At 38.2% G+C, this 24587-nt stretch overlaps 1 protein-coding gene across 3 annotated transcripts in view; it reads right to left on the bottom strand.

The window, feature by feature from the left end:
* The window catches only part of ARHGAP15 (Rho GTPase activating protein 15), a 324791-nt gene that overhangs the window by 141052 nt on the left and 159152 nt on the right, over nucleotides 1-24587 (bottom strand). For all 3 annotated transcript variants that reach the window (XM_066190404.1, XM_066190406.1, XM_066190405.1), the window contains 2 exons: nucleotides 19934-20032; nucleotides 17930-18056 (listed from right to left, as the gene is read on the bottom strand). In XM_066190404.1, the coding sequence (XP_066046501.1) occupies nucleotides 17930-18056; nucleotides 19934-20032 (226 nt within the window). The remainder of the gene's footprint in view (nucleotides 1-17929; nucleotides 18057-19933; nucleotides 20033-24587) is intronic.

The raw sequence follows: 24587 nt of genomic DNA, 5'->3' as shown, positions 1-24587 counted from the left end.
CAAGTACCTCTTCCTAACTGAAATACATTATTATGATGCCTATCTGTTTATTACAACACCCAAAATTACGGTATGTAATTCATTTGGATGGAAAGAGCAGAATGAAGAGCAGCAGAGGGAATGGATAAGGCGTTAAGAGATTCAAATATCTTTACATACCTACCTTCTCTTCCATTAGCTTTGATCTCCAGGAAAAAGAAACAATTAATCTGGACCATGCATATTTTTTTTAATACTGTTCAAAGACGTTAAAATTTTGTGAAGTTCTTAGAAAGAGATGAGTTGTAGTATAATGATAACACCCATAAATGGAGTTTAGGTAATTATTTCCCAAAGAATACTGAAAATGACAGGCTTGACCATCCAAAATACAGAAAACACTGACCAAAATTCTAGCTGCAACTTTCTTAAAATACGTTTGACTTATGTATTTAACTCTCATCTCTGATGTCTTAAAGTAATAATTTTCTAATGTCCTTTGCAGACTCATAACCAGAGTCCTCAACAATACCTTGCAGGACTGAAACAAAGCTGAGATGGCAAAAGAGGGAGAAAGGAATAAGTCCCTATGACTTTGGAGAAAGTAAGTGCCAGTCTAACAGTAGTGCTACCCCATATGTCCAAAAATATTAATTAGAAACTATAAATTAACTATTTAATTAATTTCAAGTAATGGGAATACTTAATTGCTGAGTGTCTTATATTTCTGAAGAAGCCTATTTAATGTGCAGAGGTGTATGATCATGCCTACATTCTAAAAGACACTGTAATTTGGTATATATTGATTCATAACTTCACATTTTATTGGATACCACTGGAATCCAGAATGCAACACTTCATCAAATTTTTTTGGCCTGCAGCAGATGTTAAAATACTGTTAGTCCTTTAAGGAAGGGGCAGCATGCATCATTGCCTGTAAAAACAGACAGGTTTTCAACCAGCACCAGAGTTTTGAAAGTGACAAAACCAAGTCCTTCTTCCTTCCTTTTCTTTGTGATGGTCTGGGATGGAGCCGATAAAATCTGCTCACTAAGGATAAAGAATTCACCTCACCTTCTTTATTGAGTTAAGGACTTTTGCCAGTCATTTTATCCCTTAGTGAAATCCCTGGGCATCTTTCTGAATTATACACATTATAATTACTAATTTTTTTTTTGGTAAAGGAATACAATGAGAGGCAGGTACACAGTCATCTTAAAGGCACTAGAAAAATGACTGAGGGAAAAAATTAAGGAATTGGGCATTGCCTCTGATTATTATTCTTATAAGCTACAAAATTACAGATTTTATAACTACCGAGCATAGACTCAAAATGTGCAGCATCAGAATGGGTATCACCTTCCAGGAGAGGCTCAGAAGATTTTGTTTGATTTGGTACCAAAGGACTTGATGTAATTCTGGTTTATGGTGCAATAATAGATATTTGCCACAGCAAGTTTATCTACATTTACAGATGTTTATGAAGTAAGCTCAGAAATAAACAATAGGAAAAAGAAAACAGTGATTATATAGCACAAATAATTTTTCTGTAATATGACAGCCTAACAACTTAAGTGCTCAGTAGTGTCATTACACTTTGTGAAATTTGCGTGCATTAGCAGTAAAGATTCAATAAAATGACTGTATAATTCATATTTTGCATCATGGTCTTATGCATATAAAATTAAAAAAAAACCCCAACCTTTCCCCCTCTAATAATAAATGGAAATAAATTAATAGCGTGTTAAACATCACTACACATTTACATTGTAAAATAAAAATGTCACTACCCACACAGCTTTTCTTAGTGGTATTTGTACTGTTAATGTTTAGAAATGCAAGCAATATTTCTGACTATATATTGGATTTATAAACACAGATCATACCAGATATCTTTCTTTAATAAAATAAATAATGTTTTTTAGAAAATGAAAATGTAATGGGCCAAATCTATCCGGATTTCAGTTGTGCATTTGTTATGATGCCAAATAGGAAATGATTAGTTAAACTAGAGAAGATGTAGAGAACTAAAACAATAACTGTGAAGTGACTAAATAAGGTATTAAAATGAGCTTTGTTGAAAGGAGAACTACTGTATTGCAGGGAAGGTACCAGTGGAAGTCCTGAAATATTCTTGGAACTGGTCGTGTGTTTCCATTAAAGACTTCAACAGGAAAAGTAGAAGCATTCAAAAAATTACTTGTTGACTCAAGGCTGGAAGCATCATCAGCTGAGACAAGAATTTGGGGTATCAGGTGAAAACCTGGTGACTTTGAGACTGGAAACTGAAGCTTCTAACTGAATTGGAACTAGAACTGTCCACAGCATGATTAGAGCAGGATTGGAATTATGGAATCTCAGAGTCATTGAGGTTGGAAAGGACCGCTAAGACCATCAAGCCCAACTCTTCGTCGCAGTAACTTCACAAAAAGAGATTGATTTGTCAGGGTTCACCTCAAAATATGACCAAGCAGACCACAAACTAATTAACTTTCTTAAAGCTGAGACCACAGAAATTGGGTGGGCTATTACACCAGTGAATCAGGTTGTAGTCTCACCCCTGATCCTTCAAGAGCTAGCTCAGAGAGAACATGAAAACACATGTTTTGGGGTTGAAAATCTTCTCAAACATCTAAAGAAGGTAATAATAAGAAAGAGAATGACTGAAATCATGCAATCAGTGGAGAGTAAATGCGAAATCTGCTGTAAAAACCATCCTGACACAAGGAAAGGAGTTGCATTAGGAGTAACAAAAACAGGGAATCTTCCTGTTTCCTCAGAGCTTCCAAGCCGACCACTAACCCATGTTAGTGCCACATCTACACATCTTTTGAACATTTCCAGGAATCATGACTCAACCACTGCCCTGGGCAGCCTGTTCCAGCGCCTGACCAACAAATCCAAAATATTTAATTTTAATTAATAAAAAAAACAATTCTCTCTTGTGAGTGCATAACCTTTGGACATTCATACGTGAGGTGGAAATTCCTGGCAGAAGAGGTGCAGGCAGCAGCAGTGGGAAGCACCAGGAGAAAGAGGCTGCTGAGATTTTGGAAGGAGACTGGGAGCTTGGCATGTTTGGCCAGCTAGAAAATGGCTGGGAAGAGATGTGATTGTTCTCTATGAATTTGCTGGTGGGGTGGGAAAAGGAGTAGGAGAGGAGAAAAGGACAGCAGGGAGGGAGAAAAGCTGTTTTAACTGAAGAACAATGTTGGCATGAGAATAGATGAGTATAAACTGGCCATAATATGAAGTTCTTAACCACCCTTTTAAAGAAGTCGTGGTGGCAAATAAAACTAAAAGAATTTAAGATGCAGCTTAATAAATTTATGTATGGGGACACAGCACACAGTACCTTGTGACAGGAGAGACTGGACTAGATCACCCAGGCCTTGCCAAGCCTTTCTTTCCACAATTTTTTTTCTTTTTTTTTTTTCGTATTGTCACAATATTAGAAACACTGTTATACAAAGTTAATTTGAATATAAAAGCCACAATGCCAGAAATCAATGAATTCATTTTATTCATACAGTATGACCAGTTTATGTTCATCTAATGTAAAACATGTGGGACTTGGATGAAATCTGCTACAGCACATAAAGTCAGACTCTTTAGAGTCTAGGAAGAGAGAGCACAGTGTACTTGGGAAGGGGAAACTGGTCTGCCCAACCTCTTGTCAGGGGTTAGGACTCTTGACACAGCCTCTTTGCAAAAATATTCCCAGGAGAATACTCAGTGGATGGTCCAACACAGGAATTGAAGAGTGGTCCTTGCCCTTACCTAACTGTGTGAATCCATGTTTGCAGCCACACAGTCTTATCCCACCCATAAAACATAACAGTTACTGAGCAAAAGAACTGCAATGTTTGAGTTAATGACTTATGAAGCTGACATTTATAGGATAACATAGTATTTAAGAAGACTTCACAAAACAAAAAAGAAATCCCATGCAATTGGAGGTTGAGGAAGACAGAAGAAGATACTGCAGACTATTTCCAGATTGAGCTGAACAAGTAATTTACAATAAATAATACATTCAGGAGCTTTTAGAATATGGAGTTTTGTTTACGTTCTTCCATTGTGAAATAGATCCAAATAACTTTCAAGTCTTTAAACTTGCCTCCTGAGTCAATCTGAAAAAAGCCTTTTCAACCTTTTGCAAATACTATTAATAGTCATCAATTACACTAAATTCCTCAGGCAAAAGGACAAGAAAACGATATGGTTCCTTTTTCTGATAGGAGCACTGGGCAGATTTACACCAAAAGAAAACCTTTTTGTGGGGCTGGGTGCTAGTAGCCATGTGGAAGTTTTACCTTAAAACCTACATGTAATTCTGTCTTGTGCTTTTGGAAGCAAATTAATTATCTGCAAAGAATAAGGGAGTCTTGTATTTATATCAGCCTTGTTAAGATTTATACAAATATTTCATATATTGAAATTTTGACATGTATCTAGATACTGTGTTGAGCCTCTTATTCAGATCCAGTCTTTTGGGGTCCTTCCCAGAAAGAATATCCTACCAATGAATTTCCTTTTTCTTGAAACTTTTATCAATTATGTTTCGTTCTTCTAAATTTTAAAAGCAAATTATTTTAACATTTAATTCTATTCCTATTGCACTCAGTCTCCAATTATATTCATAACCCTATATTTTTTGACCCACAATGAACTTCTAGTGTTTCTTATACAATACAGGACAGAATTAATTCACAGTGCCTAAGTTATGAAACCAACATGCAAAAACTCTTTATTTCCAATGAGAAACAGTAGTGACATTCAGCTCTATATTTGCTGTTTCAAACCACAAGTTCCAGCACATTTTTCTCTTTTAAACAGCAAGTTTAGTATTTTCCAGTGAATGTAGATGTGGTAGTTTATGAAGGAGAAAGGCACACCCATTATCTTTAAAGCAATCAAAAAATATCTAGCCAGAGATCTGAAACCCATTTGCTGTACTCTGTCAACTATACCTTATCAAATTATCCCTACCTCAATTATATCATTAGAGTAAGAATAACAAAAGATCACCCATGAGCTCATTTTTAAAAGGAGCACGTCGTCAGATTTCAGAATTCTTTTTACTTCTTCCCTCAAGAGAAAATTCTGGTGAGAATCTCCAATATCTATGTTCACATAAATACAAACCTTAGATGATCACCCTCATACCATCCACTAAATTTTATTCTTATACAGAAATCATTTCCATTTGCTGAAACACAACTGATCTTCAGACTTTTGAGCAGTTACAGCTCTTTGCTCAGGTAATTTCCATGTGAGGACACTGGAAAAGCTTCCCTAAAGGTGATTTAGGATCTGCATAAAACAAGCTAACCCACAAAGCGGACCAAAAGCAGGCCACAGCTTTTTTTGTGAGGCTACCTTATAGAGGCTGTGAGTGGAGAAGGTGCCTTGTGAGATGTGCTGTGGGTCATCCTGCAGTTGGACTGAGACAGGGGAATTACAAGAGGGAAAGGAAAGCCCTGAAAGGAACTGCTGGTTTATTTAGCTGAGTATTTTGTGGCTGGGACCCCAAGTCTGCCTGGCCCTTGTGTAGGGGCTGAGTGGGACAGCTCCAGAGATCCTGCAGGGCATGTGGTGACATTTAGTACTTTATCTGGTCCCCAGAACAGCTGCACTGGAACAAGCTGCTTGAGCAGGCAAATAGTTACTAATTATCAGGATATTTTCCTGAAATAAAATCAGGCCAGTCATCGCAACAACTTTGAGTCACTTCAATCAGCTACGTGTGGGGTTTTCATGGGTGCACTGACTCTCTGTTTGACCAGTCATGGTCAAAATTCAGACAGAATGTTAAAAAAGCCAATAGAAGACTGTTTTAGCTTTAAAATTAATGTTCCAGCTGACAAACTGCACAGGGGCTTAACCTACTTTAGAACATATTTAATAGCATAATTTAGTCTCGAAAAAGAAAAGCAAAATAACTAATGATGGACAAATTTAGGGGTCAAATCTAGTTCAGATAAACATTCAAAAGTTCAGATGTTTAACCAAACCTTATCTTGTCCATGAAAAGCCTCGAACTTAAGGGCTCTATCAAATATAAGCAAAGTACAAGAGATTGTGGAAACTTTTCCTCACAGAAGGAAAACTATTATCAGAAACCTGCACCTTATTGCAGTGCTCACGTGTAAAGCAGTTAAGCATCAAAGTGAAAGCAAAACATTTCAGAAAACTGCTTCATGGTCACAGTAATATTTGGATGAAATCCAACACAAGGAAAAGAAAATAATATTAAGGGGAAAGATAATACAAATGCAATTAGACTATCAACCAATAAAACTTGATAGCTGAAACCTTCCAAGCTTAGAGAGAATAAGGAAACTGGAGATCAGAGGACTCTGCCTTTTGAAGTCTTGCTGTCCAGATCCTGGGGACCATTATCCAGCTGAGTATTTTAAAGACATTATGAATATTCTGTCACAGAATTAGAAAGTTTTATTACTGTGAATGACCTGTAACTTGAGCAGGGACAGCTACAAATGAATTCCAAATAAACAAGTGTTTGGAAAAGGTGAATTCTGCTAACCTAGTTTTCTGGGTTACGATTCACCAGTTAAACAGCTTGCTTTCAAGCAGCATTCTCCTCGTGGGTTGTTGATAACAGAAACTATAATTCTAATGGACCCTCTCCATTCTCACATTCTCCAAATAAGAACAATTTCTAAAAAACTCTATCAGAAAAGATGAGACTGCTGCTCTGCCTTCCCTGGCACTGTTCTTCACTCAGCAGGTAATGTCTGCTACAGCACCCCAAAAGAAACCAAATTCAGACAAATGATGCAGCAAACAACAGTGGTTTAGGATCCTTTCATTTTCTTTCCCTTTCCCCATGCCACCATGTTTCAATTATCCTCTTTTCTAAAGCCTCTCCTTCACCTTCTCTTCTGTCTCCATCCCTCCAGCTACCTGTGAAAATAACAGAAAAATTTTGCTTTTCTCACAGTTGAACCCCAAATTCAAACCATCAGATGACAAAAGAGATATTTTAAACCAAACATCAAATACCAGTTCAGAAATGACTGTGTGTCTTGCATTAAGAGCAAAGTTAAAACAATAAATCAAGTACGCCACTGCTTGTAATTGTGCCTTAATATCAGTTCTACCCTTGATCCATCATATTGAGTGATCTTCAGATAACGCTGTATCTGTAATCCAGGTATTACAGTGTTTTCATTACTTATTCATTAATTTATAGTGCTATCTTTTGATTTTCACTCAAACACATCAAGTGAAATACTTTCAAAAGAAGAGAGGAAGGTAGGAGCATTATAACACCCTAAAATAATCATCTTTAAATAGAGAGGAAAGAGGTTATTACATGTGTTTTCATACAAATATATATATACAAAGACTGTATTTGCAGGAACTTCTGAACTTCTAGGAAACCACAGAAATGAGATGAAGAGTTGGGTTTAAATGAATGTGTCTATGGCTTGGATAGAGGACAGTCAAATAGTGATCTTGAGGTCATCATCTGCACTGCTCTAATTTTTGGTCACCTTTCTGGTTCTTCCAGTATCACTTCTCAAGGGAAAAACCTGTGCTGCTCAGGAGCCACATGACTCCTGAGAAAAATAGAAAAAAAGGTATTTTGTGTGTAGGTCACAACCAGTCTGTCCAAGAGAGAGCATGAAGTGATATGAATGAAACCATGAGTTCCTGCACCTTGAATGAAGCCTGTCAGTATAGATACCCACCAAGATAAAAGCTGTCTTTCCTGGTTTATGAGTTTGTGCCCCAAAGTCTGCTAAATGGCAAATGATCCAACATGCATCTGGCTGCCCTCCTGTTCTGCCCTGCCCACATCTGGCCACCTTCCCCTGGGCCCTGAGTCCTTGGACTGAAGACTAACCTGCCTCAGCAAAAGTGACTATGAAATGTACTATCACCATGTGATTGAAAAATACATTAACTCCAAAGCTTTCTCTAGTAGGGCTTCGTACCTGTGTGCTTTTAAAATTATTTCTGCGTTCTGTAAAAAATGACTTCATGAATTTCAGGGTAATTGTGTGATAATCCTTTCTCACCTCCAAAGGGCTTTTAATCAAATACATTAGCACTGGGATATTTTTAATTGTTTTAGTTTCATTTATTTTGAACGGACCATTTGCAAAGAGTTGTTCAGTTTTATAAGAATGTTACTTCTTTGTTTAAATTGAATACCTTAAAATTAATTACAGAAACTGTTATCACATGTAGGAACATATTTTATATGCTATAAAAAGGCTTAAGGCAGGTTTACTCTTTAGTTTTCCCAATGAATGCTTTGGATGCAAGAGATTAAAGGACAGCAGAGTCTCTGTATCCTGGTTGTTTACTTTTAATGTCTAAAAAAAGTGGCAATGAAAGAGATGAATACATCCCCATACTGTATCAGGTGAGCCATTTCCGCATGGAAGACCGAATTCTACTTTCCAAGTCTGTGGGAAGACCTAACCTTGAATATCTGTGCAAGAAACACTAACTGAAAGGAAAAGATTCAGAAAAGAGTTGAGATTATAAGAAAGAAAGAAAGAAAGAAAGAAAGAAAGAAAGAAAGAAAGAAAGAAAGAAAGAAAGAAAGAAAGAAAGAAAGAAAGAAAGAGAAAACCAGCAGCCTATTGTAGGAAAGACCACAAAATCTTGGTTGGTCTAGTTATCAGCCCAAGCAGGGGGTGGTACACCTGAGGCAGAACTGCTGAAAATGAAGAGCAGGCTAAATGTTGCCACAAGAGCACAATTGTACCACAAGTCCATTTAGACTGAAAATTAGAGTGCTTTCAGCTTGAAAACTGAAGTTTTGGAACATTTTTTTTCCAGCCTGAGCTGAGGGGCAAAAGCATTACTGCCGAATTTCATTAATTATGAAAGGAATCAAATGAGGTAGATGTTTTCAAGAACTGGGGAATTGATTCAATGCTACAAAAAGTCTGTCTGAGGCAGATAATGCTGTGTTACACTTTTCAATAACAGCAACGCAAGTGAATTCCTCTTGGGTGAATCCTGGGCGCACTTAAGACAATGGCCAATGGAATTAATTAAATGGAGCCAAATATCCTCGGCGGTGAGGGGAGCTGCTCATATGTCATAGCTCTCTCTTCAGCATCAATATTTAAAGCCAGCTAGTTGGAACCTTTTACTTAATTGAGAAACAATACAGAGTTTAACCCTTCAGTGATGTTCTGCCCTTTGGCTTTCAGAGTCAGGGTCTCTTTTCCCGGCTCGTCAGCAGGCAGCTGGTGGAGCAAAGAGGAGATCCTACAAATCACATTCCTTTTTAATTCCATAAATATGCCCTGTCCAGGAGACATTACCATTAAGCTGGTGTTTAAATACTTGGGACCGGCTGTCACAGTTTAAGTTAAATAGATCCTTCTAGTTAGAAGGTCCAAATATATAAGTAATTTCACCACAGGGAAAAAGGTGAGTCTGGAAAGTAGGTATTCCTGTCTAGAGCCTGACGTACAGTCTTTCTAACTGAGCTTAATTTAGACTTTTATAACCTAAAAACCTCCTTATTTCTGTCACTTTCCTCCTAAAATACCATGAGGATTGCATCTAGATTAGTTAGAAATAATAGTGAAACTTCAGGGTACAGTACAGTCTAGGAATCATTTTTCTGGCTACAACCTTCCAATAGGGGCACTTATTTCAATAAATACCATGAAAGGTTCAAAATTATGCTTACAGGAGTAAGGGACTGGACTGGCTCTTTCTGAATAACAAAGTTCAGCAAGTCCTGCTCACTTGCTCTAGGTCTGACCTCTCTCCAAAGACTGCAGTCTAAAATATTCCCTGTTGCAGTGAGAACGCCTCCATCTATTTAGGTGTTATCTGTTGTCAGCCTCTATTCCTTCCCTGTGGGGGCAAAGTATGGAGATGCAAAAACTGGAGATCTACTGACACGTGGTGATGGAAGGTCGAGCAGAGGTAGCTGTCTGCATAGTGGGCTGCTTTCAACTATAAATATTATATATATATATATATATATATATATAATATATTATATATAATACATATATTATGTATAGTATATAATATATATATATATAATATATTATAAATATAAAAATTGTGGAGTCTTCTACAATCTATGTCAAGCCTTAGTTTTCCTACTTAATGTAAAAGAAGTTTTACTTGTTATGGAGCTAAGAGACTGCACCAAAGCAGTGGAAAACATGTTGGGTAGCTAGGCTTGGAAGTGGCGGAGTCAGAGTACATTTTTCATTTCAGGAGTCTACCTCACTTTTTGTGCATGGAAAAAAGCCCAGCTACTTGGCTCCAATAATGCCCGAAATGTCATGAATTGTTCATGATTGCTTTTTCTGAAGCAAGTCTGCAAAAAAAAAGCCCTCCAATTTTTTCCAAAATGTGGTTGTCTTAAGGACTGTGTCAGTATCTGTTGTTCAGTCAGAAAAGACTTAAAGCAATCATGATATCCAGTCTCTACTTGCCTCCATATCAAATCCATCTAGAGTGCACATGTAGGAGTTTATTTTGTTAAGAAAAAATACGTGGTGTCTTTCTCTTCTTTGGAACAAAGAAATATGGATTTGTAACCTTTTCCTTTTCTTTCTTTAAACTTAAGTCCTTCAACAGTGTTTTGAACAAACCTAAAGAGATTTTAAGACAGACATTTTGTATTATAACATTCCCCTGGGTCGTATGTATGATCGTCTTTACTAAAGCTCCTTTCAGTCCCAGTTGAATAAATATGCATTTTATTTCACTAATCTTGAAACAACAGGAATAAAGTTTACCCAGGTCTTTTATACCTCAGAGAACAAAACAAATACTACAAATCTTTAGAGAGAAAGGATATACAAAAGGGCTTGAGGTGAATGTTTCAAAGCAAATACTCTTTAAATGATGTGCAAATTATTTCAGCACTTGAACATGATTTATGAAAGGGGATTAGTCCACTGAAACAAGAACCGAGTTTAAACTGTTGGGTTTCAAAGTCAAGGATGAGAAGCGTTAGCTGGAAAAGGCAGAAGAAACTGGATAGTAATCTATAGTGAGGATTTCTGATTGATTTTCTTTAACTAACTCAATCCTACATTAGCTATCCCTGTCATTCATACTTAACTGTGGTGGGCAGCATAAAATACCTTCTTTTATGATATAATTCCCCATAAAAATGAAGTATGCAATGGTGATAATTAAGTAATAATGAGGTAATTAATAACTCAGTGACTAGCTCTCTATTTACTAGCATGCCCCATAAATGAGCATGAGGAGTGTGAAACAATTAAAGATTATCCAAGCTCAAACAGATAACTTTTCCAGGGAGTTGTGTGTCAGTGAGCAGACCAATGAGTCACAGGTCACATCTATAATAATACATTATATTATATTGTAATATTCCCCCATACTCTTCACATAATGGGTTAGAGCTACTCTTAAGTACTATAAAAATGATCACTTTTATGTAATTGTAAAGATTAATAAGTGAGCTAACTTCTCATGGTTCTATAATGACCCTGCTGTTCTGGTAGGTAAAGGAAAATTTAATGATCCTGCTCAGATATGATTAATATCTAACTTTTTCCTGGCTAAAAATTTGGACTTGTTTCAATAAAAATGAATTAAGTGAACATGCATGGGTTTCCCTGCCAAATGTTTATATGGAAGTTGGATATGCCCAATTTAAAAATATGCTTTTTCAACCCAAATAGTAAACTCTGGAAGGATTTTGGAGAGTGAAATAGAAATAAAACAAAGAATTAAGGAAACATTATATTATAATTGATGGAAACAGGATATTCAAATTCAGGAAAAAATGTAATTTTTTTAAGGACTAGTCACAGCCAGTTGTGATTTCGAGTGCAACATAATCTTCTGTTATCAGTAGAAGTGACACAATTTGTTTCTCAATTTGGCATGTTTTGTTTCCCACATGCCAATATTATTACTTCTTTGTTGCTGAATCAGTATTTCCCTAAGCTTTAAGAAGAGACCATACCTATATTTAATGTGGCAGAGAAACATAGGAGTACAAGTATGTAAAAAAAGTTTAGTCCCTGTAGTCCAGATGAGTGATTGCACTCTGCAAACCTAGCATGTTGCATTTTCTTTTCCTGCTTTTTTTTAGTCCCTGAAGCTGAGTGCATTCCTGTTGATGCAATAAAAATAAATGCCACAAACATGCAAGATGCAGAGTGACAAAATTAATATTGCAGAAGGAAACTGCATATTTGCAGCTAGTTCTCACTTTGCTTTCTGTTTTAATTGTTGCCATTGGTAATGCTGCACTAATATACATTATTGCTTTATGTTTCTTGGCTTTATTAAAAGTAATAAAACTGACCTATACATAACGCTAACATTGTAATATAATAATAGTCCCTAAATAGCATCATTTGGCTTTGAACTTCACATCTCACTGAAATAAATGGGCCGGGAAGGGGAAAGAATTCAGACCTCATCAGAACTAACAAAGAAATGGAGTGATTGCCAACTTCTGTGGCTCTAATTAGAATCATGAAGGTTGGAAAAGACCTCTAAGATCATCGAGTCCAACTGTCAACCAGTGCCACCATCATGTTCACCACCAAACCATGTCCTCAGGGGCCACGTCTACAGCTTTTTGGATCACTTCCAGGGATGGTGACTCCACCAGTGCCCTGGGCAATCTCTTAATTATTCCTCCTTTCAAAGAGGTGACCCTGTGTGGATGAAGGACTGAATAATCTACCACAAACCCAGTCCTTGATTATTTTGGCTGAGCCAGTCAAACTTCTCTCTACATCCCAAGATGTGCTCTCCCAGCCTTCCATCCCCTTCACGTGTTAGAGAGGAAGACAGAAAACTCCCACAGGCTCCTCTCAGCACCTCCTGCAATTACGCTGCCTTTTTCTAGGACATCTAAACAATGTTTCCAAGAAATAAATTTCTGGCTGGCTTTTTTTTTTTTTTCCTCCTCTGTTATTACACAGCCAAAACCATGGAAATCTGTGTGTTTGTGTCCTGGTGCCCATCCTTTCCCTCCTCAGAGAAACAACAGCCTCAGACAGGAGGTCTTTGCCATAGAAATTTCCAGAAACTGTCCTGTGCAGGGACAAACTTTAAGCCCTCGAACAAGTCCTTGGAAGAAGCTTTAGACAGGGAAGGACCAATTAGCACATGGAGCCAGAAGTTTTCAAGCTCCACCAAATTCTCCATGTCTTCCACCATGTCCATTAAATGACCAAAATGGGTTTCTGCTGCTGTTTTTTCCCCTCACACTCACTGTACAGACTTAGTTATCTAGCAAGCTGCCTCCAGAAAGGATTCAGGATGCTTTAGTAATTAGGGATAAATACATACCATGCTCAAGTAGCAAAATTCAGCTTTCTGAAGAAAAGTGAATGTAACAAGAAGAGCAATTTTGGGCAAATTTAAAGCACACAGTCCATGTTTCAATCCTAAGGACTATAAGCTCCCGAATTTAACTGTCTTTTAAGAAACTAAAGCAAACTTCAATGCCCAGATGACTTTGTAGCAAATAGCTATGAAGGCAAACAAAAATTATGATCCAGAGGTTATTTTTTTTTTTCCTTGATTTAAAAGATCCTAGGAGGTGTATTCCCAGACACTGCCACGAGGTCATTCCCTAGGGAAGTGTGCAAATGCTGTGGCATCCCCAGGGCAAAAGCAACACCCTTTGGGACTAAAAGACTCATCGGTCCCTGCTGAAAGTCTGAGAGGAATTTAGGTAAGGAAAATATCATTATTTGAGTTGGATGTTGGCCAAGGTTCTGAGGCTCAGACCCTGATCCTTACAGGGAGCAGAAAAGAATCCCAAGCCTGCTGTTTAACATGCATGACATGTCGGCTTTGCTGTCAACTTTTCCTTCCACCCCCTGCCTTTGTCCGCTTTTTCCCACCTGTTGCAACTTGTCCTTATTCGGACTGAGAACTGGAATTGTCCTACTTTGGTGCCACATTGTGTCTGGCACAATGACGCCTGGGCTCCCTGACTACTCTTATTGAGACACTAAAATGACCATGAATAGTGATAGTGCTGTCACAGCTCACCAAGATGTTCCTTTTCACACATATACATTTTTTTCTAAAATTCTTTATGCTGGAGTTGTGGCACCTCCAGCGAAAATTCAAACATGGAGATTTTCCAGGCTGCACAACTAAACACTGGGTTTCGAGTAAAGTGCTCTTGAAGATAAGGAAAAAAAAATGCAAGTAGAAACAATAAAAATAATGCAATTCAATCTTATCAATTCAGGCAGTTCCAGCTTTTATGTGGCAAACAAGGAGATCAAATTGCATTTATCTAATATCACAGATTTTTTTAAATGTCTAAAATATTTCATTATTTTGCTTTGGCAATCTAAAGCTGAGGAACAGATTAGTGTTCCCACTACATAAGGAAATAACTGACAACAATTAGTATTTATTCTTGTTGCTTTTGTAATAAAAATAGAATTCCATCACTTTCAAGGAAACCTAAAATATTAATAAGAATGTGATGAACTGAGTAAATGTGACGCCATAAGGAAATGATGGAGAACAGGTTGGAAATATAGTGCTTTGGGAATGGATTGCATTATCAAGCTTGTGATTGTGCATTTTGACAAGAGCAGCCCTCAGATTGATATGGTAGCCAAAGGGCACTCTTCCTACTGCAGAGCTGTTTGTCTCCATCCCAGAGAGGGGGAGCAGAAGGGGAATTGATCCCCTCCGACAATCAATAGCGACTCCAGCCCAGGCTGCTCCACAAGGGGTCACTCCTGAGGGACAGAATTCCCAGATGATGGACACAAACGGCCCAGAGGATGCAAACCACAAGATGGGTGCATGGGCAGGAAGAGAAAGGCTGAGCATCCACTCGGTTCCACTGCCCAAAGCGCAGCTGTCCTGACAGCTCCTGTGGTGCACACACAGTAAGGCCCCTTGGCTTTTGGAGAGAAGAATGATTCCTGGGAACCTTGTGATGCACAGACCCTTTCCCTTCATCCCAGATTCTTTCCCTACCTCCCATACACCACAAAAACATCTGCTTGCAGAGTAACCCTGGTTCCACGGGATATAAAATTAGGCAGACCACCTACCAGTGGATCCAGTTATAACTAGTAGTAACTTAGGAGAGGGTTTTTGGCCACCTTATGGGAAAAAAAGCAAAATACCCCTACGGTCTGAATGATAACTAAATTACTTGGAAAATATGAAGTTTGATACTAATTTTTTAAATTATCTGTTTAGAACAAAACTTCTTTGCATTAAAAGAGGCAATGTTGCAAGGCAATTTTCTCACTCGAAATGCGCCCTTCTTCTGATGGAGGAGGCTACTGAGGTGAAAAATGTGTTATTTCTGACCAGCATCAGCTGCAGAAACTGTATCAGTGAAATTGCTGACATCATAAAATAAAAAGTCATCTCTTCCCATGTATTTGAGAACAAGATCACAGTTTTACATATTTTGGTAACAGTCCCCAGGGCCATTCTTGGTTTCTTCTTAGCTCAAGAAAACTTCAATTAGAACATGAGTTGAAACCAAACTGGATGAGAAGCCACTGAAAAGCTGCGTGACCAAGAGAACAGCCACTCTCTGAACTTTGGAAATTGAGCCTGGCAGTTTGAGCCCAATTTTCAATGAAATCAGTGTCTACAGCTCAAAAAGCATAACAGAGAATTACCATTTGTCCTTGTAGTGCAAGCAGAAGCAATTAGGATTAGACATAAAAACCAAATTCCTGCTACTAAGTCCCTAGGGACAGTCTCCCCAGTTTTAAATTAAAGAGCAAATTACTGAAATGCTTTGGTTAGACTGTACCTGTCTTTTATATGCTTGTACTGCTAAAAAAACCCGACAAAAAACGATGATGCAGGAGTATGAAGTCTAAAACTGGATATTTTTTGCAACCCCTACAATATAGATAAGGTAAATACAAACGAATCTGAGCTGTCTGAATATTTCATTAAAGGTTATCAGAACGGGAGGGAGTGGGCTGCTAACACATCAGTTGCTCATCTTCTTTGTTAAACTGGAGGAGTTCTAAGGCATCATTAAAAAATCCCCTTTGTTTGGATTTGGCACTGGCAATAGTCAATCACGTAAAAGCACTATAAAATTATAAAATCGTTAAACTTTGCAAGAACTTTATAAACACACTTGCAGATATTGCACATATCTTTGTGCTCTGCAGTCAAACTGGACAATGAAACGACCACCTGTTAACTGCTAACAATGTGTCATTACCAGTTCTCATGCCTTTTTAAAGCAATTTTGGCTCTAGCTGCCGATAATTCTGGCTACGATACTTGTGTGAACATTAAGGGCACAGAAAGCCAAAGGCAGAAAACTGACAATACAGTTTGTGCTTAGACTACTAATAAGTAAGTGAATAATATGATTTTTCTAATTCCACATAATTGCTTGATCTCAAGGGGCCAAAAAAAAAAAAAAAGTTCTGAATACATATTTTAGAAGCAATCCAATCTACAGTATTTAAATGCAAGCTTCGATTCAGTGAGATTTCACAGCAGATATTTTCACATTTTTTTAATAGTTTAAATAGCCTTTAACAAAACGGAGGTTATTCAGGATTCTTTAAGGTTTGAAAAGAAACATAGACTAAGTCTCTGTCACTGCTCATAGTCACTTTTTCTGTTTTGTCTGACAAATTATCATTTAAAGATATGTGAGAAGTCTAAATAAATAAATAAAAATTCCCTGAGTGCTGAGACAGTTTATGGGCATTTTGCTATTAGCTGCAATAAGAGCAGAATCAGACCCTCAGAACTCACTGTGTTCTCAGTCTTATTTTTCTTCCTCTGAGAAATGCAACGTAACACCCAGTGCAAAGATATTGGGACAATTTTTCACAAGCCACGTTCAGGCTACTTTATATTTTATAACACAAAGAAAAAATACAATAAAAAACCAAAACCACAAAACCCTTAAAAAACAACAAAAACAGAAACATCTTCAAGATAATAAGAAAACAAACCCCCAAATCCTGTGGTCTGCAAAAAGAGACTGTTTAATGAGTCTCTATTTGTGTGTACGCGCACGCATGTGTGCATATATTTATGATTGTGTGGATAATTATCATTAAAAACAGCTATGTTGGGTCTTTTTAATGCAGCCCTTTTCTTTACCATCTCAGGCTTTGATCCTGCACTGAAATGAGTGCAGGCAAATTCCTACAGAGCCCTTTTGGTACCTAAAGGTATTTCGAACCAGGCTGCCAGTCTGGGGCTGTGACAGCGCTGACATCGGGGCCAGGATGTGAATACCCCACCAAACAAAGGAGGAAAAGGAAAATTCAGGGGAGACGGTGAAGCTAAAAAGATGTTGAGTGAGGATTTCAGGGTCAGCACCAGCCCCTGCTGCTGCTGCTGCTGCTGCCCACGATCTCATGAGCATCTCGGCTCAAACTGGGAAAGTCTTTTCAGAGGAGGAAAGCACACCCCTGCTAGTTTTAGATCACTTTCTTTTCTAATCACACTGACAAAAAAATCAACGCCAAACCCTGGAATTTATCTCCTATAAAATTATAGATACATCACTGATTGTTGGCTGCAGAGGATATGTCAATTCTTTCAGCAATTCAGTGTATAAATACACAACAGACAAAATTACTCTGGCAATTTGAGGTATTTTACTAAAATGGAAACAAAGCAACTGCAACAGACCATTAACGCAGGGCTCATGTTGCTTATTTTTAAAAATAAATGGCTTAAATAAATGTCTTTGCTCCTAAACAAATTTATTTTGCTTAGGAGAGAGTGTCACCCCTTAAAAGTATGGAGCTAGTAACTGTCTTTACTTAAATGCAAGTTATGTATATCAGTGCAGAACATATTCAGCTTTAAAATTCTCAGTGATCTTCGTTACATTCTGTATGTAATAAAAATTATCTTGCCCTGTAATGGCATAGTTATTTAAAAAGGAGAGGAAAAAAAAAAAAAAAGAAAGAAAAATGAGGAAAGAAAAAAGCCTTACTTAAAGATTTTCTGTGTTCAGGCTTTGGCTCTTTGGATTCAGTGTCTAAGTTATTCAGTAATTCGATGCTGGAGGATCTTCTGAGTTTGAACTCCAAATTTCTCGATGTAATTCTCTGTTCTTTTGGCTGGGAAAAGAATATATATATATGTGTATGTTTTTAATAAAATTATTATTTGTAAGAATGAAGCAAGAGATTCCAGAATGCCAGTACAGAAGCTAACAGACACGCACAGAGCAAGTGTGTAGGGAGTATATAATTTAAGGAAAGTGTAATGCAAAATTTGTCATATGGCAAAGCTTTTATGGCCCTGACAGACTGATCCTAATTTCTGAGATAAATTCCCATTTAAGTGAGGAAAACAAAAGGCCTGCTTTTTAGGCTTTAGGGACCAAAATTATTTCCACATTGCAGGCTACTTTCAAATGCTGGCAAAGAGGAAGGGGTGTTTAAATTGCCTCTCTGATTTAGATAGTTACAGTAAATATTCTTGCAAACACAATTGCTTCAAACATCATTGCAAATTTGGGGTTGAATTCTGCTGGTTTAAGCTTAAGAAGTAGTAGGGGGGCTTTTCTCTTATTCTAATTTACTGTCAGACAAAGTGAAAATGAGCAGGGGAAAGAAGCAAAGCAAAACCAAAAAAGAACGAAAAAAAGGAGACGCTGCTTCAGCTGAAGCCACGTCTCCTCCCGTGGTATTTGGTGAGGTGAGACTCAGCCATCCCAACAGCCTGGAGAGCTGCCAGGGTTTTCACATTCGTTCAGAGTTTCGGGAATGAAAGAGCTGGCAGGGATGGAGTGGCCAGGAGTGGTGCGTGGTGACATCCTGTCCTGCGCACTCGGACCTCGGCCACTTGTGCCCCACCAGCTGCTGCTGCTGTGGCTCTCTGCAAGCTCAGGGCTGCTGATGCCACAATATTACTTCAGCTGCACTAAAAAAAATACATATATATATATATATTTATAAGTATAATCAGGTTTATTAGATGCTTAGTTGAATTATATGCCAAAAAAAGATTTTTTTTCTTCTGAGTCTCCATGGAAAACTCCACCCCAAAATCTTTAGTTGGATATCAATATCCTCACACACCCAATGAAATGCACAATATGAAGACATACATCATCAGATCAAACTTTCCTTGGCTGATTATAGCCTCAGGGTAATAGAATGTTTGTAGCTCTTTAAGGAAACAGTAGCTGTGTTCAAATTAACCCTTTCAAAGAGGCTGCAGATTCCGCGGCACTGAAACCTCTGAAAAATGCAAGAAATGGGGATATTTTTCTCTCAACAGATTCTGCAGTGAACAAGGGAAGTGAGTGCCCTCAAAAAAAAAAAAAAAAAAGAAAAAGAAAAAGAAAAAAGAAAAAAGAAAAAAGAAAAAAAGAAAATGTTCTTGGATCAGGCAGGAATAGGAGGGAGATATTTGGAATTTGTACTGAGAGTGGCAAAAAGAAAGAAAAAGCTACAGCTGAAGCTGGTTTGGTAATTAAAAACTGTTTTAATAAAACGCAACCCTGCTCACTTCTAGTAGAAAACCCCCAGCCTTCCTGGGAGAATACCAGCAATCAGTTACAAAGGAATATTATTTGCTAGTGTTATTCTTGTGAATAAGTAATACAAAAATTCATAAAAGGCTCAAATGTATTAATAGTTCTATTGAAGATTATATACTGTAGGCTGCATAAACAGAAAATGCAAAAATTCATTAGTTATTAAGTGCTTGTGTGCTTTTACAACCCTCAGCAAGCCGGCGTCCTTGTTATTTCAGAGAAATAAATGTAGCGTTCCGTTTCGAGGCAAGAATCAAATGACATTTTTGTGCAACAACCTTGTTTATCTGACATTTTTTAGTAGATTTGCATACATATTTTTATATCCTTCGGAGAAAGGAATGTCTAGCTAGCTGCTGACTGCCTAAAACCTGTAGAGATGCCTGAGCAAATGAAGTTGAAATTGCTACATCTTAATTAATAAAGGTAACAGCCAAAACAAATACATACCAATCTGTCAATTGCATTTTTGATAGCGTGGAACCAATCCAATATGAGAAAGTCGATATCCGACTGGAGGAGGAACTCATTTCCTGACACTGTCGTGATCTGGGGAAGGCATGGGCACACACAGGTGAGTAAAGCACATACCAGGCAGATGATTTCCCTCTTTTCCCTCCCATTCCCCTCCAAAATGCTTGTCCTTTTTTTGCCTGCTGGAGTGCAGAGTTACGGAGGAGTTCTGAACCTCTGTCTGAAAACTGTTTTGAATCTGTCACAACAAACGAGATATTGTCTCAGCAATGCAGCCACAGAACACAAATAGTGAAGAAATAATGGGCATGTGACAAAAGTTAAGGAAAAGCCAGGAAACTCGGTGTAACACGACACAGTTCAAGTGAAATCAAAGCACCCTGAAAAGAAGTGAGTGCATCGTGAAAATTATTTCCTGTCATTTGCAGTTTCCATTTCTATTATTGCTACTATTGGTTTTTGTATCTGGCACCTCCATTCTTGAATTTGCACATTTATTATTTACCTATGATTCCCCAGCCCACTTCCAAATATTTTGGTAAAATTAATAATGTCACTCTTTCACTTGGAAAAAAAAAAAAAAGAAATTATCATCAAAGATGGCTGCAGCAGAATAATTAGGAGCCCCATTTATCATGGAAAAAAAAAATCCCCAGTTTGTCTGAATAGAAGTCGATTTACATTTTTGACCCACTCACTGGGAATATTTATCAAAAGAATATTCAATCCCCTGATAATGCTGCTTCACTGTCTAACCTAATATTTGGTGGAAATATGTATGTATATGCTGTTGGTCTGAACTTCTGTAAACTACTGGGATAATAATGATACTTTTTTTTTTTTTTGTTAATTTTACATACATACATATACATACACATATATATTTGACCAGAGGAAATCTCCAGGTATTTCACACAACAGGTTGAAGCAACCATTTCACAGATGGCAAAACTGAGACCCAGAGCTGTGCAGTGCTTTGTTCCAGGATTATTCCACAGATTCCTGGTGCATGTGGCCATGGAGCATCATCTTGGCACAACATCTTTCTGTGTTTGCAGACAAGTCAACCAAGGGCTACATCACCAGCAAGTTTTGCAAGGGCAGGAGCTTGTTCTGCCCATGCCTCAAATCAGCTCAGCTCCTGCCCGCTCTGGAACCAAAGTTTTGTTCTTATTTTGCAGTTGTTAAAAGCTGCTTGTGCAAAATTCGGTGGTATCCATGCGTGGAAGTGGAATACTTGGGTCTTGCTGTATTGGGGATGCAGGTTTAGTCTGAATATTGGAATGTCCACTGGAACATGGGGATTATTCAGCACCAAAACCTTCTCAGGTATTTTTAGAGGAATGGCTGAGCATACTGGACAATAGGGGTTTCTTTCTGACCAAGCTTTGGGAAAAAGCAAAGCAAAGCTGTTAAGGCCTGGTACAGTTAATTTATGTAAATACACCGACATGAAGTGCTAATGTTTCCCTGCATCTCACCCATGTCGAGGGTTTTAAATGAAGCAAAAAAGAAACAGCAGATCCTCACCAGCCTGGGTACTCCCAGCATCTTCCTTAAAACTGAAATACCAGGAAAAAAAGAAAACCCAAACCAAAAAACAACAGCCTAATGTCACATTAATTGTCCTATAACCCTCCCTTTATTGAGGAAATGCCTGTAAGGAAGGTTTCCAAAGTCATCAGCATTAAGGAAAATCCCGTCAGTGCAGCTCCAGCGGAGACATCCTGTGGGAGTGCTGCTGAGAATGTGGGAATGGTCCCCTGGTGTGGGCTCGGGGCTGCCTGGCTGCAGATGTTCATCCCATCCCCTCTGCACCCAACTCCAGTCACCCCACTGCTCCCCGAGCACCTGGGAGAGTGATTTATTGGGGAAATCTCAATTCCCTCATTAGTCCATGGACATGATGTTAATCACTGCTTGCACACTCGTCCTTCCCTTCACCAAAAAGGAAATACAAAGCCCAAACTCAGCTTAAGGTGAGCAGTAGGAAAAGCTGACCTCCAGTTCTGTGCCCGGCTCGCACGGCAAGGTTTGGGTTCAAAATGTGTGATGTGATATCACAATTTATTAATGTATACATGCAGATATGAATTAGACTAAACACAGGCAACAACTCAATCTAATGCCTCTCTCCCAGTATAAACAAATCATTATTAAAATTATAAAATGGAATAACATTTTCAAAGTAAGAGCAACATATGTAATTAGATTTACTGTATTTTGAAGGCTTAAAAAGGACACAACATAGTTCAGTCTTCCGTTCAGTAAATTCAGGCTTTATTAAAATACAAGTATTCAGCACTGCATAAATATTTGCACTGTATGATATGCAAAAGAGATACTCCATTGCTAACAAGACCAAAGCAAAATACATGTTGAAAGTTTCTTTGTCTTGAATGTGTTATTTTGATAATCATATATTATCAGTGTTTTATGAGCAAATCTGTAAAAACAGATCATAGAATGAAGGGAAGAGAAGTCATTTAAAATATACTTTCTGTAAGATATAGTTCAAGTCCTTTTCTTTCTTTCCTCAGACTAATCTTCAGAGTAACAAGACAGTTTCAAGAAGACTGCTACTGCTCTCTACAGTTTAAATGCATCCACTCCTTAATTACAGACAGTAATTGACTTTGTTCTGCTCCATTCCAGTCATTCACAGGCAAGCAGTTCCAAAGGCTTTGGCTGGTAAATCCCATTTAATGTGCAGGTTTTCTATCCCACTTTTATATATTACCTCCTTAGGATTTCTGATAAATGACTCTTGGAAAGGATTGCTAAACCATATTTGCACTTTGAACAATCAAATTTTCAACACCCTTGGGAAAAGACATCAGTAAAGAATGCTGATTTTGACTAAACCTTGTGATTGAACAATTTATGATCACAGCCCTAAATGATGTATAACTAACAACAAGCAGAAATTGTTCAATATTAAGGCCTGTTAACACACCGTCCCTGTGTCAGGCACTGCTGAAATAAACAGAGGGGCCGGGGAAACAAATGAAAGAAAAATCTGGGGGAGAAAAAAAAAAGAGAAAATGAAGTACTCTATCCAGAGCTGCCAGACTCCATTGTGCCAGGTACTTCACTTATTCAAATACCTCCCAAAATCCCTCTCTCTGTGCCATCATTTTTGCAAAGGCTACAGTCTAGAATTAGCACCACCTTACCAGGCAGAATGCTGCTGCTGCTGTCAGCAATAAACAGCCACGGGGATTGACAACTGGCATTAACCCTCTGGTTTGCCATGCCCTTCAGGTTGGGGATAGGAGAGCCAGGGTGCCTGAATTCCCTCTTTCTTGCTGCAGCACCAGGGGGAAAAAAAATGACTTCAAAGGCTGCATCCACTCACATGGCAGCTTTGCAGCAGGCTGTAGCACAGCCCTGCTGTAAAGCATTGATCCTCAGAAAATATTGGCTCACCACAGGTAAATGCGTGCTAAATTCAGTGCACTGCTGGGCTGCCAACACAGTGTGGGAAGTGGGGAGGGAGGCAGGTGTGAAACACTTCCTGATATTTTATTTGTGGCTTATTAAAGGTTTCTCTTGTCACCTCATAAAGCTGCAAATGGAGGGTAGAGCTTCTTTTGCATGTCACCGAAATGATGCACCGAGGTGGTGTTCAACAAGATCCTATGTTATTAGACAGAAATGCACCCTTTGAGCTCCACAAAATACAGAACACTGTCATCTAATTAGTACTGTTACCATTTTATAATATACAAATATACCCTGGAGGCTACCCAGGATCAACAGTTTTTAAAAATTTTACTAATTATGTATTTTTCCTGTGCTAGGTTGTGCTTTGGGATATACTGCTGTGCCAGGACTTCCAGACCCTTACAGATCACTCTTCAGAGCTTGTCTCACAGACTTTCCTTCTGCAGTATATCCATGCCAATGGAAAATAGGAGGTTAAAGAGCTGTGGAAGAAGATCAGGGTCTTCTGTCCGAGGTTTTCCTGCAAAGTTTGGTCTGGGGACTATGTCACCACTGTGAAAAACATCTCCTTCCTGGTAACCCTCTAGTTCTTTACCAGTATACACTTCCACAGATGTCCTTGCTTTTATTTTAGCTGCAGAACAGCGATGGAGGCAATTTCAGCAATCCTACTGATAGACACTCTATGGAGATATGAGAAAGGGTGAGAAATTCACACAGCAAAACAAAAATCCAAACCCGCCTTATTGATTCACCCACTTCAAAGTGTACTTATGCATCTCTGGTGGCCACAACTATTATTTGCAGCGATTAAGGATTTTCAGACAATGCCAAAAAACAAACCTTAATACAGGAAGTGAAGGATTCTGTGGGGAAGGAGAAATGCAGCAAAAAAAAATTTAGTGTGTACCGTGCAACAAGGAAAAGAAAGCAGAGTGCACAGCCTAGGAAGTGCGTGGGTGAACACAAGAAGAAAATGTATGAGCATGGAAGTTCATGTATGAACACAAAAAAACCATGTCACAGTTCTTAATTCAGCCAAATGCTGAAAAAAGCGTATGTTCAACTCCCCCTGAACCTGGGATATCCAGAAAAGCTGCTGGACTATTGAGGTGAAGCTTCATAAAACCGACTCCAATGGTTCAGTGTGGGATTATTGGATGCTTTTGGACCGTGGAAACTT

The sequence above is a fragment of the Chamaea fasciata genome, unplaced genomic scaffold (assembly GCF_029207755.1).
Source record: "Chamaea fasciata isolate MVZ Bird 193981 ecotype frontalis unplaced genomic scaffold, bChaFas1.0.hap1 SCAF_8, whole genome shotgun sequence".
In the NCBI taxonomy this organism is placed as follows: Eukaryota; Metazoa; Chordata; class Aves; order Passeriformes; family Sylviidae; genus Chamaea; species Chamaea fasciata.
The sequence above is the reverse complement of the archived record's forward strand: the minus strand, read 5'-3'. Positions and strand labels throughout refer to the sequence as shown.